Source organism: Cherax quadricarinatus, chromosome 3, assembly GCF_038502225.1.
Source record: "Cherax quadricarinatus isolate ZL_2023a chromosome 3, ASM3850222v1, whole genome shotgun sequence".
Lineage (NCBI taxonomy): Eukaryota > Metazoa > Arthropoda > Malacostraca > Decapoda > Parastacidae > Cherax > Cherax quadricarinatus.
Window position 1 is genome coordinate 30921232 of NC_091294.1, and position 18498 is coordinate 30939729.

Sequence of the window (18498 nt, forward strand, 5' to 3'; positions counted from 1 at the left end):
GCAAACTTCAAAAAACTCTACATAAAAGCTATGTTTGAAAGGTGCTTTGTAGTGACCTCAGAAACTCAATTGACTCTGAGAGTTTTGGAGAGATCACTTTAGCATCCTCAATTGTGTAAACATTATAGGTAAGGCTTGGGAGGAAGTGACTAAGAGTACCTTGAACTCTGCTTGGAAGAAACTGTGGCCAGAATGTGTAGACAAAAGGGATTTTGAAGGATTTGAGGCTAACCCTGAGAAGCCTATGCTAGTTGTGGAATCAATTGTGGCATTGGGGAAGTCCTTGGGGTTGGAGGTTAGTGGGGAGGATGTGGAAGAGTTGGTGGAGGAGGACAATGAAGAACTAACCACTGATGAGCTGCAAGATCATCTTCAACAGGAAGAGGCCAGACCTGAGGAAAATGCTCCAGAGGAGGGGATAGAGAAATTGAAGAAGTTGCCTACTTCAAAGATTAAGGAAATGTGTGCAATGTGGCTTAAAGTGCAAACCTTTTTTGATGAAAATCATCCTCACACAGCTATTGCAAGCCGTGCTGGTGACTAGTACACTGACAGTGTTGTGAAACACTTTAGGAATGTCATACAGGAATGGGAAGTACAGGCCTCTATGGACAGATATGTTGTGTGACAGAGGTCCAGTGACTCTCAAGCTGGTCCTAGTGGCATTAAAAGAAGAAGGGAAGTAACCCCGGAAAAGGACTTGACACCTCAAGTCCTAATGGAAGGGGATTCCCCTTTTGAACACTAACACCATCCACACACTCCCCTCCTCCCATCCCATCAATCATCACCAGGTCTTCAATAAAGGTAAGTGTCATGTAATTGTACATGTCTTATTCAATTTGTGTGTATTAAAATTAATATTTCATGTGGTAAAATTTTTTTTTTTTCAATACTTTGGGGTGTCAGAAACAGATTAATTTGATTTCCATTATTTCTTATGGGGAAAATTAACTCAACAATAATTTCGATTAACGATGAGCTCTCAGGAACGGATTAATATCATTGGTCGAGGGTCCACTGTAGCCTCGGAAAAGGACTTGCAGTGCGGAGAGATACATGATTATATACACCTGGAAAATCCTAGAGGGACTAGTACTGAATTTGCACATGAAAATCACTTGCAACGAAAGCAAAAGACTCGGCAGACGATGCAACATCCCCCCAATGAAAAGCAGGGGTGTCACTAGCACGTTAAAAGACATTACAATAAGTGTCAGGGGCCCGAGACTGTTCAGCTGCCTCCCAGCATACATAAGGGGGATTACCAGTAGACCAGTAGGTACCTGACCAGCCAGGCTGTGGCTCGTATGTTGGATTGCATGCAGCCAGCAGTAACAGCCTGGTTTATCAGGCTCTGATCCACCAGGAGGCCTGGTCACAGACCAGGCCGCGGGAGCGTTGACCCCTGGAACTCTCTCCAGGTAAACCTCAAGTCCTAATGGAAGGGGATTCCCCTTCTAAACAATAACTTCCACTCTCTTCCCTCCTCCCATCCCATCATTCATCACCAGATCTTCAATAAAGGTAAGTGTCATGTATTCTATTCTTAGTAGAGTAGTAATTGTGCATGTCTTCTTCAGTTTGTGTGTATTAAAATTAATTTTTCATGTGGTAAAATTTTTTTTTTTCATACTTTGGGGTGTCAGGAACGGATTAATTTGATTTCCATTATATTTCTTATGGGGAAAATTAATTCGGCTAATGATAATTTTGGCTTATGATGAGCTCTCAGGAACGGATTAATATCGTAAGGCGGGGGTCCACTGTAGACCAGAGGTATACCCCACTAATAATAATAATAATAATAATAATAATAATAATTTATTTTAACATGATACATAGTTGTACAAAGGAATATAATAGTTGAGTGTATGTATATGCCAAAAGCCCCTTGTATGCAGAGTATTTTGGGCAAACTTAAAATTAACTTAAGATTAATTAGGCTATAACAGTTTAAATGGGCATTAGGTGAGTTACAGTGAGTACAGAGACTTGAGTAGTATTAGGTAATGCTGTATGGCTTTAATAGGTCTAGCAGAGAAGTTTAGTAGTGAATAATTACAGTTTTGAATTATTTTATAAAAATTGCAGTATTACAATAAAACAATTTAAACAGTTTACAGTATGAAGTACAATTGAGTATTTAAATGATTACAATTGAACATTACAATTTTGAAGCATTACAGTTTTACAATACAACAATTTACAATATGAAGTATTACAATTTAGTATTCAAAACAATGAAATTTGAACATCCTGATTTTGAAGTAATAAGTACAGTGGACCCCCGGTTAACGATATTTTTTCACTCCAGAAGTATGTTCAGGTGCCAGTACTGACCGAATTTGTTCCCATAAGAAATATTGTGAAGTAGATTAGTCCATTTCAGACCCCCAAACATACACGTGCAAACGCACTTACATAAATACACTTACATAATTGGTCACATTCGGAGGTAATCGTTATGCGGGGGTCCACTGTACATGGTAGAGCAATCTTCAGCACAATATTCAGTATTGAAATTGAAACATCATTGGTACTCTTTTGTGTTGCTTTTCAGTAAATGCTATTAAGTACAGCTTTTCTGGTTAATTTTGGGTGATGAGATTTCTAAGTAGGGCCTTAAATTGATTTCACACCCTTTACATGCATAGCATTTTTCCACAGGGAAAGATGGACACGAGGGACATCGAAAAGTGATTTCAGCCTTGCATTATGGTTGTGTGTTCTGTTGTAGTTAGCAAGTAGGAGTTTGAGAGGAAGGTTTATATTTGAGTATTGAGTTTTGTGCATATAGTGGGCACAATAATAAGTGTGGATTATTTTGTATATTGAGTAAGTTAAGACTCTTGAAGAGAGGAGGAATATACTGTCTATTACAGGAGTTTGTAATCAATCAATCGCACTGCAGTTTTTTGTTGGGTTATTAAAGGTTTAAGGTGATTTGCTCTGTTGAGCCCTATACACAAAAACCATAGGTGAGGTAAGGGTAGATGAGTGAGTGGTATAGTGCAAGAAGAGTTGATTGGGGTACATAGTACTGTATCTTTGAGAGGTTCCCTACTACTTTTTTGGAGACTTTCTTGGATATTTGCTGTATATGAGTTTGGAATTTGAGATTGCAGACCTAGAAATTTGCCCTTTTTGTGTCTAGAAATGGGTGAACCATTTATCAGTACAGTATACTCTACCAAATCATCCAACGTGTCTGTTTATTACTCCAAATTCTCCACCGAACCCCTATGACAAATGTTTTAATTTTGGGTTGTGACACTTTTGAAGTGTTAGTAAAGGGTTATTCCTTGATTAGTGATGAATTTGTGTACTGAGGTGGTCTTAGGATCGGAATTCCATCGGTAGGCGAGGAGTGGCTGCATATATAATTATGTATTTAGTAATATGTATATATAATTATATTCCATGGGGAAGTGGAAAAGAATTCTTCCTTCAGGAGCAAGGGGTTAGTAACCCCTTCTACTGTATAAATTACGAAATTTAAAAAGGTCACCCTTCCTCGGTGGGTGACCTAAAAAAAAAAATTACATGTTTATAATACATATTATATGTGTGCTTTGTTTTTGTTATCTATGAATCGGTTTCCATCACAGTTCGTAGAGCATTATTGAAATGCTGTAGTGTGTTTAAGAAATGTAATCAAATCTTTTAGCCTTTAACAGCTTTAGCTCCCTGTCTTAAAAATTTAATAGCATTAGTTCACAAATAACGTAATGGTATATCCATGATCAGGCTGGGAATACAGGCACTGAGGACGAAGTTGGCTCAGCCATATCCGAAGTGGATAGCACCACAGGTGGGGAGGAGGAGGAGGAGGAAGAGGAAGAGGATGTGACCAGTGATGATGAAACTATTGAGCGCCATTTCCCTATTGTCTTGCCGGATAACCTGAAAGCCGTTCTTGAAAAAGATTATCATCTAATCAATGATAAAGACAAGGTATATTTACGCATATATGATAATTATTTTTAATGTGTGACTGGATTCATTTCAGTATAATATATCCTTTTTAATGTATGATGATTATTTTTTATGTGTAGCTGCATTCATTGCAGCTCAATATACAGTGGAACCTCAGTATGGGACCTTAATTTATTCCAGAAGGCTGTTCAAATGCCACTCTGTTTGAGTATCAAACAAGTTCTTCCCAACCAATTTTCTGTTTGGTTGGCTGTTATCACTAATCATCATAGACCCCATGATGACTTATTTATACAAATAATACAAAAAAAAAAACGCGAAGAAACACGAAATAATTTACAGTGAGGTTCTGGCAGGTCGTATTTGTTTGGCCGAGTGCTGAGCTTTGTTCGAGTAGGGAGCTGGTCGTATACCGAGGCTCCACTGTATCCCCATATAATGTATGGTAATTATTTTAATATGCAGCTAATATGTAATTGTAGATATAAATCTAGATGTATGTACTCCTGTAAACCCTTTTGTGGCCTAATTCCTAGGCATTTCGTGTATTCATGTGATCTTGACCATCCACAGGATGGATATGGGGGCGTACAATAAACTAGCTACTTCAGTGGCAAAATCTAATCTAAAATTTGCAGTTTAACCCTTTGACTGTTTCAGGCCCCTTTCTGAAACTGTCATTCTATGTCGCTCAATTTTTGAAAAAAAAAATTATTTTTTCTTATGAAATGATAGAGAATCTTTTCCCGATGGTAATGACACCAAAAGTTCGAAATTTGGTCGAAAACTCATGGAATTATGCTCCTGCGAAGTTAGCGGTCTCGGCGACATACGCGAATCGGCGATTTCGCCGACTTTGAGCCCTATTTTCAGCCAATTCCATTGTTCCAGTTGACCAAACTCATAGCTATTTCTTTAGGACTCCATTTTATCTATCAGCTGAGTACAAGAAACCTCCCATTTACTAATTTGGACTACCCAATATGGTAGTCCAAATTGGGACTGATGATACTGTGCTTATGGGAGATTCTAAAGAAAAATTGCAAAGGTTAGTGGATGAGTTTGGGAATGTGTGTAAAGGTAGAAAGTTGAAAGTGAACATAGAAAAGAGTAAGGTAATGAGGGTATCAAATGATTTAGATAAAGAAAAATTGGATATCAAATTGGGGAGGAGGAGTATGGAAGAAGTGAATGTTTTCAGATACTTGGGAGTTGACGTGTCGGCGGATGGATTTATGAAGGATGAGGTTAATCATAGAATTGATGAGGGAAAAAAGGTGAGTGGTGCATTGAGGTATATGTGGAGTCAAAAAATGTTATCTATGGAGGCAAAGAAGGGAATGTATGAAAGTATAGTAGTACCAACACTCTTACATGGGTGTGAAGCTTGGGTGGTAAATGCAGCAGCGAGGAGATGGTTGGAGGCAGTGGAGATGTCCTGTTTAAGGGCAATGTGTGGTGTAAATATTTTGCAGAAAATTCGGAGTGTGGAAATTAGGAAAAGGTGTGGAGTTAATAAAAGTATTAGTCAGAGGGCAGAAGAGGGGTTGTTGAGGTGGTTTGGTCATTTAGAGAGAATGGATCAAAGTAGAATGACATGAAAAGCATATAAATCTATAGGGGAAGGAAGGAGGGGTAAGGATCGTCCTCGAAAGGGTTGGAGAGAGGGGGTAAAGGAGGTTTTGTGGGCAAGGGGCTTGGACTTCCAGCAAGCGTGCGTGAGCGTGTTAGATAGGAGTGAATGGAGACGAATGGTACTTGGGACCTGACGATCTGTTGGAGTGTGAGCAGGGTAATATTTAGTGAAGGGATTCAGGGAAACCGGTTATTTTCATATAGTCGGACTTGAGTCCTGGAAATGGGAAGTACAATGCCTGCACTTTAAAGGAGGGGGTTGGGATATTGGCAGTTTGGAGGGATATGTTGTGTATCTTTATATGTGTATGCTTCTAAACTGTTGTATTCTGAGCACCTCTGCAAAAACAGTGATAATGTGTGAGTGTGGTGAAAGTGTTGAATGATGATGAAAGTATTTTCTTTTTGGGGGTTTTCTTTCTTTTTTGGGTCACCCTGCCTCGGTGGGAGACGGCCGACTTGTTGAAAAAAAAAAAAAGTAATGAGTGAACTGTATATACATTTTATCGCTCTGGGATGCTTAAATATCATAGACTATTATGTGTGGGTGGGTTGGCCTGGTATGGTAGCCCGGCTGACTACCATACATACCACACTTGATTTTTTACTATAAATGCGACTCATCTCACCCTAGATTAAGACTACAAATATTTTAAGATAAGTAATGAGTAAACTGTATATGCATTTTATCGCTCTGGGATGCTTAAATGTAATAGAATATTATGTGGCCTGGTATGGTAGCCCGGCTGACTACCATACATACCACACTTGATTTCTTACAATAAATACTACTTGTCTCACCCTAGATTAAGAGTATAAATATTTTAAGGTAAGTAATGAGTGCACTGTGTGTGTATTGTACATTTTTATTGTTTTTTGATGCCTAGTTCTATTGCTAACTTAATATATGTTAGTGTAAACTTGTTATCTAGTATTTATATGCATTTATAAGTGGAAAAAAAGGGTGTTCCACTTTACGGCGGTAGCCTGGAACCTAACCTGTTGTATAAGTGGGACCCTACTGTACTCTGGTAATTATACTTGTGTGTATGTACCTACTTTCGTTTTTCCTTTTGGGCCACCCCGCCTCGGTGGGATACGGCCGGTGTGTTGAAAGAAAGAAAAGTATGTACCTGTACCTAAGTAAACTTGCACACTGTACTGGCCATGCACGTACACATTAACAGCCTGGTTGATCAGGCTCTGATCCACCAGGAGGCCTGGTCACAGACCGGGCCGCGGGGGCGTTGACCCCCGGAACTCTCTCCAGGTAAACTCCAGGTACTCTTGAAGATGCCTTATTAATAATGATAATAGTAAAACACAATAATAATCACTCTGAGGCACATTAAATGTTGGATATTACATTAATATAAACATTTTCATTAATCCATCTATGAAATTTTTTAAGAATTATATATAATGAACTCACTACATACACAGTAGTATTACTGGGGGTAACTGCAGAAAATTTTTCCTTTTGTATGCATTCACTCAGAGTGTCATTCCTTCTAAAAATGGTGTGTGATGTGAGAATGGGAGTGTTGCTCTTTATTTATTCTACTGTACCAATGTGGAGACAATTTGTACACAATGTAAGGTGTTTGTATTATGGTAAAAGCTTCACAAACGTGGAAATGAATGTGTATCACCCATAACCAGACAAGTTTGTCCGCTTGTTTATAGACTCCGTGTCTCTGTCCTCTCTCATTTACTCATTCTCTCTCTTTCTCGTTTATTCGTTTTATCACATTTACTCACCTCTCACCCTACATTAAGACTTCAAATATTTTAAGTTCAAGATTGAGTGTAATGTATATGCATTTTAACACACTAGGGCATTTTAAATGTATATTATGTGAGGGTGGTGGTGGCCATACCTACCACACCTGACTATTATACCTACCACACCTGACCTCTTACAATAAATATTTCTCACCTCTCACCCTACATTAAGACTACAAATATTTTAAGGTAAGTAATGAGTGTACTGTGTGTATATTTTATTTTTATTGCTTTTTTAATGCCTAATTCTATTTCTGACTTAACATATGTTAGTGTAAACTTCTTATCAGACATTTATATCATTTATAAGTGGAAAAAATGGTGTTCTGCTTTCAGGCGATGTCCGCTTTCTGGTGGTAGCCTGGAACATAACCTGCTGTATAAGTGGGGCCCTGCTGTATATAAAACAGAATACGTATTGATTTTAAATATTAATTATAATTTTTTGTATTCAAGCTGCTGGACCTTCCAACAGATAAGACAGCTCTGAGTTTATTAGAAAACTACGTCAAATTTTTTGCTGTCCGTTATTTAGCCCGAACAAAAGAAAAGAGAAGAAATGAAATTAAAGAGAAAGACAAGTGTTTTCTTACGTAAGTAAATGAAGCCTGAGACTGGCTGGTATCTTCTTAATTATAACTTGTGAATAAATGAAAATGATATGTAACTTTGCATGTATTGGATTTTGAAAAAAAAAAAAAAGTTGATATATTAGGCTTCATATTAATTTAAATTTTAGCAGATTGGACCTATGTAAGGAAGTAATGGACGGTATTCGCATATGTTTCGATTTCCACATTGAAACTCTTCTTTTATATGCCAAAGAGCGTAGACAAGCAGAACGTCTTAGAACTGCACAGCCAGTATATAGTAAAGGGTAAGTTTACCAAAATTGGTTTGCTTCTTGAAGTGAAATGTCATAGTGCCATTGCTGGAACAAACTACAATCTCACAAACATCTTTATGCAGTAGACTGTTGGTTAACACAGTTACACAATTATTACATTCTTGAAAACAGTGTGCAACCAAAATATGTAAATGGAACTGAAGAAGATATGGGAAAAATAGGGTTATGTTCATGAGACCCACAAATCGACCAAATTATTATAGGTTTCTCCACACCTGATTTTGATAGGTGTGGAGAGGGATACTATGGCACTGCTGGGCTGAGGTAGATGGTCAAGGCTTTAGCATTGATGTTGATGGTTGTACTGGAGTGGTGAGAAATTCTAATGAATCTTTTGGTCTCTCTTACCCTGCTGTACTTTATATAGCTGACTGTAAGGCATCATCATCTCATCTAGACCCTGTTTCAGTATAGTGGTTTTAGATTTATCAGGGTCCAATTTAATGAGAAAGTCTTCTAGTTTAGCAGCAGTGAGGCCTGTTCACAGATTGGACTGCAGGGCCGTTGATCCCTGAAACCCCCTCAGGTATACTCCAGGTAACATGGAACTGCTCACTTAGCTCTTATCTGCCTCCCTTGTATCTAGGTATTGAGCTCTGCTAACATTTCCTCTGGACTTATTTTTTCATTATCTTCTAACAGTTCATTCACATGTACCCCCTATATATCTTCAAAGCCCTCACTTAGCAGTTTCCTAGTCGTCACATGTGCACCACTCTTAATCTTGTCTAATATCTTTATTGTCTCCAAAACACCAAGAATTTCATGTTTATTCTTTTCAGCTCCAGGATCACTCGCATTCCTCTTGGGTGCTGTTATCATTTTCTAGAGACGAGATTGGATGCTGAAAATATCAGAAGTTGATTCACTAACACTCATTGAGTGTGGTATTGGATGTGCATGAACGAAGCACTGGGTGAGGGAGGGTGTGTACATTACATAGGACTTTACCATAAGAGAGTGGACTTGTCTTGAGGAAGAGAGGGAAGGCCGTTGCTCATGCCACGTTTTTCCCTACATGTACTCCACCATGTAAACTGATTTTTACAGTGTGTACATTGAAGAAAATGTTAACAGAAAATATTGTGTTATCTGATGATTTGTATATTTGAACTCTTGTATAATCAAAGTTTGCTTACTAGCATAACCAGACAGCATAGTGGATGTGCTAAAGTGTTTCAGCTAATGAATCCTACTAAAAAGCTTACAGTATATACAATATTAGAATTAATAAAGTATGGAGGCTAAAATATAAATATTTCTTAGCAGAAAATGTAATTGAAAAAGCTTCTTTTTATTGTATTCAGCTGTGGTAATATTTTGTTGCTGAATGTGGTATTTACTGCTATCATTCACATGTATAAATATATTTTCTTATGAGCAAGTAAAATATTGAATGTACTTTTTTGCAGAATGAGCTTTAAAAATTTGGTAACTGTTAAAGATTGTTATTATTAATCACTATACTTATTGTATTATATGCACTTTTTTGGATCACTGCCTTGGTGGGAGACAGCCAGCATGTTAAAAAAAAATTGCATTATACTCTGGCTAGGTCACAAATCTGCCAGTTTAGGGAGTAGGTGTATACATGAGAGCACTTGCAAGAGGTAGACAGCAGATGATCTTATGGTCTATATTGATCCTATCTGCTGAGAAGGATTAACTACAGTCTAGTTTCCTCTGATTCTGTCAAGATTAAGGCTAGAATAATATAAAAGACTTTCTCCTCACCATCCATTTCCTCTGGCCTCCCACACACAGCTTAAAAAAGTGGATGATGTACTTAAAGTAACAAAAACATGCATGGGTATTTAATTTTGAGTTCAGCTCCCTGGGATAAGCTGTCCCTGGGATAACCTGGGAGTATGCATGGCATAAGAAATATCCTACTCCCCCACGGTGCTTGATGGTAAAAGAAATTCTTTGATCTTATGTTTAGTTAAAAATAGTGACATAGAAGTGTTTTCTAGGTTGGGTTGTATTGGCTATTTATTGTTATCATTTGATAGAATGAAGATATACTACTGAAGTAGAGATAAATTTGGCTGGTTTCAGGACTTGAAGTAGCTTGAAATGGGGCTCAAAGTAGCAAAAATATTAGATTTTTGAGGATTTTTCTGAGAATGAGTAAGGTCATCCTTACCCCTTACCCTCTGGTCTGTTTTATGAGAATTTACTAGGCCTGCTCCAATTGGAGATATAAACACATATGCAGTTTAATGTGATCCTTTATTGACAATGTTTCGCCCACACAGTGGGCTTTTTCAAGTCACAAACAGATCTGTTTGTGACTTGAAAAACGTTTCGCCCACACAGTGGGCGAAACGTTGTTAATAAAGGATCACATTAAACTGCATATATGTTTATATTTCCATGTGTCGGCATTTTATACCATTCATTTCCGCCTGCTCCAATTGTTGGGATGCCTTAACCCTTTCAGTTGGTCTCGTAATATTATGGCTTGAGAGCCAGTGTCGGTTCCATAATGCTATACCAAAATTCTAGCTCCTGCGAATCCAGTGGAAGACAGCTGGTTGGCCTACACATGAAAGAATGGGTCTGCGCTGTCAGTGTGCACTGTATAAAAAAAATCCTACAGCACACAGTGCATAATGAAAAAAAAAAAACTCCGACCGCGTTTTTGGTTTAAAACAGTGAATTTACGGTGTGTTTTCGTATGGTATTTATGGTAGTATTCTCGTTTTCTTGATCTTGTTTGATGGAATGGAAGATATATTACAGAAATGGAGATGATTTTGATCGGTTTCAAGACATTATTTATACAATTATAATAATGCAGTAGTTTGCATAACAGTAAATCTCTTTTTTTTTGTGAGAATAAAAATTCAAAATGGAAAGCAAGAGTAATATAAGAGGGGCCTGGAGATGTGACTAATAAACAGAGAAAATGTTATTTTAGTGGCAGGAATGTCTACCTTGTTTATTCTGGACCCTATTTTGAAACTGGCATCTTTTGAAATTTGTGTGAAATTGGCCAAATTGCCAATTTCTGACCACTTTATTGGGTAGTTGAAATTGGTAAATGGGCGGTTTCTTGTACTCAGTTGATAGAACAAATATAGTTCTAGTGGAATAACCATGATTTTAGTTGACTGGCACTATGGAATTTCACCAAAAATAAGGCTCAAAGTGGGCAAAATCGCCGATGCGTAAATATCGCAGAGATCACTATCTTCGTGAGAGTGTAATTTCGTAAGTTTTCCATCAAATTTTGTACTTTTAGTGTCATTACCATCTGGAAAAAATTCTCTATCATTTCATAAAATTTTTTTTAATTTTTCGAGACGGTGAGTTAAAGATCAGGGGTCTCAATTTTTTGTTTGGTGATGAATTCAAAATTGAGGATGTGAGTAATGAATAGAAATGTTGCTTTAGTTGCTGAAATGCCTACATTGTTTATTTTGGACTCTGTTTTTAAATTGGAATCTGTTTAATTTTTTGTAAAATTGGCCAAATTACCAAATTCTGCACACTTTGTAGGGTAGTACTGATAATTGAATGGGCGGTTTCATTTGCTAAATCAATAGAATGGAAGGCATGCTAGCGAAATATGTTGCTTAGAATTCAGTCAAATTAAGCAGTGGAATTGGCTTAACCCTTTCATTGTTAATCCCCCCCCCCATCTGAAATTTGTCCACAACATCTAAGAATTTAAAAAAAAAAAAAAATTATTTTCTCCTTATGAAATTGTAGAAAATCTCTTTCTGAAGGTAATAAAACCAAAAGTACAAAATTTGATGGAAAATTGACCAAATTACGCTTTCGCAACTTTTGCTGTGTCAGCGATATTTTCACATCAGCGATTTTGCTCTCTTCAAGTCCTATTTTAGGCCAATTACTTTGTTCCATTACATTAGCTATTTTTCTAGTATGTCTTCCATTTTATTGACTGAGCACAAGAAACTGCCCAAATCAACTATTTCAGCTACCCAGTAAGTGATCAAAAATTGGTAATATGGCCAATTTCACACAAATTTCAAAATATGCCAATTTCAAAATAGGATCCAGAATAAACAATGCAGGCATTCCTGGCATTAAAATAACATTTCTTCTGTTCATTAGTTATGTTCCCAGGCTTTACACACAAATTCCATTTTGAATTTTTATTCACACAAAAAATAGATTTATTGTCATGCAGTGTTGTAACAATTGTTAATGAACGTCAGCGCATTCATGAACATATATTAAACTGACCAGTTGGATTCGTATTGGATGAGTGAGGTGATTTATACACACTGGAACATCAGCAAAAATTGAACATTCCCACTAATTCGAACTCGATTTCAAGCTACTTTCAGTCCTGAAACTAATCAAATTTCTCTATTTCTGTGCTGTATCTTCCATTCCATCACATGAGACCAAGAAACTAAGTATGCAACCATAAAGAACCATCTGAAAATACACCATAAAGTTGCTATTTTAAACCAAAAACACAGTCGCAGTTTTTTCCCATTATGCACTGCATGGGACAGAATTATTTTTATATGGTGCACACTTATTGCACTGACCCATTCTCACACATCTAGGCCCAAATTTAGTGCTTGTTGCTTATCTGAGGGAACTGAGCTTATGCCGTAGAACTATGGCATGGACAGACCGCAAACCTGTAGAACTACGGTTCAAATAGGTCTCAAATTGGACAAAATCACTGATTATGTAAATTTTGCTGAGACTGCCAACTTTGTACCCGAGTAATTCTGTATGAAATACTCGATCGTAATTTATATTATTATGGACTTTTCATATGATTTTTTAAAAATATGCGAAATATTTAATAATACAGAAGAACGTGCTAAAACGTCATTTTAATGCATATTTCAACGATTCAGTACAGTTTTAAGCATTTTATGACAAACCTCAATTTACTATAACCAAAATATGCATCAAATTTTATTTTCAGAAAAAGATTCTTTGCCATTTCAGAAGAATTTTGTTTTTTAAATTCCTGACATTGTCGGCACTTTTAATTTTTGGGGTCCCAACAATGAAGGGAGTTAATGGGGGAAGTAGATTGGCTTTTACTGTTCTGAAGTGGACATCTGTGTGATGACGAAGTTTATTGTATCACACTTGCTTTCTGTTTCATTTGCTTTGTTTAATTGCTCTTTTCTGTACAACTGATCAGTGTTTATTGAACATCTGTGTTTAGATATGATTTAATATTTGGGAATGTGCAAAAAAAATAATTTGTATCAATTAAAGAATTAGCTAATTGGTTGCCTAATTATTTGTTTTGCTATTTTAGAGGTTGACTAAATATTCTGATAATTTTCTTTCATGCAACAGAGAACTTGATGGATACGAACCAATGTTAGTTGATGAAAAAGATGCTTCAGAGAACACATCAGTGCACAAGGACGAAGGTGATACGGAAGATTCAAAGGCAAAAGTGGAAGCTTCCCAAAAGGAGGAGGAGAAAAATAAAGGTGAGAGAAGCAGGCATGTTCACTTAAGTCTAAATGAACTGTTGTGCCAGTAATGTATATTGTATGTGCATGAGTCAAATATTAATAAAATTCTTCCCTCAAGAACTTATCAACTGTGTGCATAGAAAAATCAGCATATTGTCTCCAAGGTATTTTAGAACATAAGCATCAGAGGTTCTGTGAACTTTTCAAGGAGACAATTTGTTTGCAATCATCATATTTGCACAAACTCTTACAATGTGTTTATGAAATTATTGATAATGGTGTTGGAAATAATTACATATGTATAATGAATTGATTTTAATCTTTCTGTCATAAGTTGGACTCTTGTTACCCGTAGGCTCAATGTTATAAATGGGCCTCCTTTCTGGGAACTGTTTTCATTCTTAAATGCTTTGTTTTTAGGAGGTTACTTTGCCAGGTAAAAATAGTCATAAGGGAGGAAGGGTGTAAGAGGGGTTGATATGAATTGGGGTTTGATTGTACTGTGAAAACTGTTGAGAAACTGTTCAATATTTTATTTTTTGTAATAAAGGTATCACTTCCTATTAATTAGTAATTTTCTCCAAATTGTGTTCAACTTAAACCTTTGTAGTTGCAGACTCCATTGGTCATCGCCTGTTAAGATCAAAGAGACCTCCATCAGGGGATTCAAATACTGTAGTGGAACGTGAAAAGAGTGCAGCAACCAATATGGCATGGTAGGTGTCTTATCTTTCTGCATTTTTACTCATTAAGAAAACTGGGAAATAATAAGGCACAGTAAACCTCATATCATGGATGTTACATACCTGAGAATCGGCATGTAACAAAATTGTGTTACTTGATGTGAAAAACGAATGGGTAAATTAGTGTAACGTTCCTAACAATACCAAACCCTTTACAAAATTTTATTACCATACCAGTACAGGTCGGCCATCACTAATCTGGCAATCGGTAATCTGGTTCCATCAATATTCTAGCACTAATTTCGGCTAGCATAATTTCAAATTTCCAGGGTTGCCACACCAACCTGCCACTACTTGCTGCATAACTCATTCCAATTTCTTTTTTTGATTTATTGTTATAACCTGCTCACTTTTAGCCCTAGCTATGGTTCCAATGAATAAAAGAAATGCTTCATTTTGTGTAAAGCACATAGACCGTACATTGTCCATAAATGATAAGGTGGCTTTGAAGCCACCGTTGGTCGCCATAAGCTCAGCTCACTCAGATAATCTGTGACTGGTAAATTTGGGCCTACATATGAGAGAATAGGTCTTTGTGGTAAGTGTCGACTATATAAGAAAAATCCTGCAACACAGTGCATAATGAGAAAAAACTGCGACCGTGTTTATGGTGTTAAACAGCGATTTGTAGTGTATTTTTATATGGTTTTTATGGTTGTATTCTCATTTTTTTGGTCTCATTTGATAGAATGAAAGATATATTGCAGAAATGGATATGATTTTAATTAGTTTCATGACAGAAAGTACCTTGAAATTGAGCTCAAAGTAGCGGAAATGTTCGATTTTCGCCGATGTTCAAGAGTTAACATCACTGTCCAATATGTGTCCAACTGACCAGTCTAATACGTAGTCACGAATGGCTTGACATTATTTATACAATTATTACAATAATACAGTAGTCTACATAACAGTAAATCTTCTATTTTTTGTGTGAATAAAAATTCAAAATGGAAAGCAAACGTAATGTAAGAGGGGCTTGGAGATGTGACTAATGAAGAGAGAAAATGTTACTTTAGTGCTAGGAATGTCTGCATTGTTTATTCTTGACCCTTTTTTAAAATTGGCATCTCTTGAAATTTGTGTGATATTGCCCAAATTACCGATTTCTGACCACTTTATTGGGTAGTTGAAATAGGTAAATTGGCAGTTTCTTGTACTCGGTCAGCAGAATAGAAGGAATACTAGTGAAATAGCTATGAGTTTCGTAGATTTCAACCTCTTAACTGTCCAAATGTAGATCTACATTCTCTCGCCCAGCTCTCTGAACATTTTGAAAAAAAAAAAAAAATTAAATAAAGAGGACATTATTTTACATGTAATAATCTAAAAAAGAATTAGTCAGTACTTAAAGAGATATATGGTGGCAAAGTTAGCGCTTGTTGCTCACCTGACGGCAACAAGAAGCACTGCCGCTTGCCTTTTTTCCTCAATTTTTTTTAAATTCATACAATTTTTATGTTGTGACAATTACAATTTGCAGTAGTTCTTGTGATTTCATAGCCAGTCTTTGCTCTGACACTACAGCCTCTCCTCACTTAGCGATGTACTCGTTTACCGACTACTCGGACTTACGAAGGGCTCTCTGGCCAGTATGCATACCTAAATCATGTATATTAGAGCTGATTTTCTCTATTCTGTGTATTACAATATTTAAAAATATACCAGAAATGTTATAAATGATGCAAAGGTGACATTAAAACAATATCAAAGATGGTTGACACAAACCCACTACCATTATAATACGCTCCTCACTTAGCGACGAATACGTTTACCGACGTGGTCGTAGGAACGGAATGTTAAGTGAGGAGAGGCTGTAATACATGTATTAGGTAGTGAAATAGTGCTCAAAGTCACAAACACAGTGACAGGTGAACATTTTTACCTACCTTAGTCACATACTATTGTCTAGAAATATATACATAGTATTTATAAGTCCCAGCAATGTTTTGGACATGCGGGAGAATGACTCTCCTTGAAGCATTGTGTAAGACGAGTGTCACTTCACTGCTGATAGTGCAGCAGTGGAGTGAGATTTGATGATCGTGCACTGCCCTGGCTTTATTTGTTTTCACTGTTACACATAAACATGTCTGTCTGTTTGGTTCTCTGCTTATCTCTGTCTCTGCATATCTGTCTTTTTGTCTCTGTTTGTCTCTCTCTCTGTCTCAGAGAGAGGGACTCGTGAACCAACAAGTATTACATACGATGCAGAGTAGTCATGTCTGATTCCGGAACAAGTGAAAATGCATATTACATGCCAGTCATGCATATTGTGCATTATATCTACAAGTACAGTATAGTACTTTGTCTGGATTTTTTGGGTTATCCTAGGTAATTTACACTATATATATAATTGTATTTGTGTGTACCTATGAGAAAGAGACCGACAAAAACAGACAGAGAAAGAGATAGAGATAGATACAGACAGACAGATGGAGATTGAGACAGCCAATCAGCCAGCCAGCCAGCAGGCCAGCCAGCCAGCCAGCCAGCCAGCCAACCAGCAGGCCAGCCAGCCTGCTGAACACGTATTACACATTCCGGAATTGTTTCTCTTTACATAGGGCATAGGTTTAGGACCTTCTGGCAGGATGACACTACCAGTGGTACCAAAATTGAAAAGATGTTGCACATGTGTTATTATTGATGTTTTTAATATTTCCTCAACCACTTGTGGCTACATTCACCTCAAAGCCACTAAACTTGGGGTTAACATCACTTTCCTCTTAAAAGGGGAGTGTTAATATGACATAACATCAGTGACTCCCTGGTGTTTGCCACACTGTTTGCTTTAGGTGGTGCTCAATTGAACTGGTGCTCCCACTCGGTACTAAGTGGTCCCAGATTTTTTTAATGGTGCATACACCAAGTGTTAAGACCCATTCTGTGCTGACCAGGCATCTCAGGCCAATTGTGCCAAATATGGAGGCAGGAAAATAAAACGTTTATCTATGTTTGGAGCACTAGTGATAACGTAGATCTACGTTTGGAATGGGCCAAAAATAGGGCGTAAAGTGGGTGAAGTTGCTGATGCGTAAATATCACTGTTGAGTTAAGTGTATTCTATCCCAACCACTCTATAATCTAGCAAAATTACTAATCCAGCACCCTACAGGTCCCAATGGTGCTGGATTAATGATGGTCAACCTGTAGTAACTTACTGTACTAATATAACTTGACAGAAACAAACATACATTTTAATTTCACAGTACAGATAATTTCTACAAAATTAGGTAACAAAACTAGGTAAATTTATTTAACCCTTTGACTGTTTCGGTCATATATACGTCTTACGAGCCATTGTGTTTGACGTATATATACTCACAATTCTAGCGGCTTCAAATCAAGCAGGAGAAAGATGGTTGGCCCACATGTGAGAGAATGGGTCTGTGTGGTGAGTGTGCACAGTATAAAAAAAATCCTGCAGCAAGCAGTGCATAATGAGAAAAAAAAAACTCCGTGTTTTTGGATTAAAATGCTGCCTTTGAGGTGTATTTTCGTATAGTATTTATGGTTGTATTCTCGTTTTCTTGGTCTCATTTGATAGAATGGAAGGCATATTATAGAAATGGAGATGATTTTGATTTGTTTCACCATGAAAAGGACCTTGAAATGGAGCTCAAAGTAGCGGAAATGTTTGATTTTCCCGACATTCAAGAGTAAACAAATGACATTACTCTCCAATAAATATCCAACTAGCCATTCTAATTTGCAGTCACAAATGGGTTGACATTATTTATACAATTATTTCAATAATGCAGTAGTCTGCATAATAGTAAATCTTCAGTTTTTTGTGTGAATAAAAATTAAAAATAGACAGAGTAATATAAGAGTGGCCTGGAGACGTGACTGATGAACAGAGAAATGTTATTTTGGTGCTAGGAATATCTGCATTGTTCATTCTGGACCCTATTTTGAAATTGGCATCTTTTTTAATTTGCACGAAATTGGCCAAATTGTCAATTTCTGAACACTTTATTGGGCAATTGAAATTGGTAAATGGGCAGTTTCTTGTACTCAGTCCATAGAACAAATGGAGTTCTAAAGAAATAGC

The 18498-nt window shown here is 36.9% G+C and overlaps 1 protein-coding gene across 5 annotated transcripts in view; it reads left to right on the forward strand.

The window, feature by feature from the left end:
• The window catches only part of LOC128706020 (male-specific lethal 3), a 40024-nt gene that overhangs the window by 5141 nt on the left and 16385 nt on the right, over positions 1 to 18498 (forward strand). For 2 of the 5 annotated variants that reach the window (XM_070091126.1, XM_070091136.1), the window contains exons 2-6: positions 3751 to 3957; positions 7816 to 7952; positions 8099 to 8236; positions 13577 to 13716; positions 14312 to 14417. In XM_070091126.1, the coding sequence (XP_069947227.1) occupies positions 3751 to 3957; positions 7816 to 7952; positions 8099 to 8236; positions 13577 to 13716; positions 14312 to 14417 (728 nt within the window). The remainder of the gene's footprint in view (positions 1 to 3750; positions 3958 to 7815; positions 7953 to 8098; positions 8237 to 13576; positions 13717 to 14311; positions 14418 to 18498) is intronic. The other 3 variants (XM_070091133.1, XM_070091143.1, XM_070091137.1) reach the window with 3 other exon arrangements.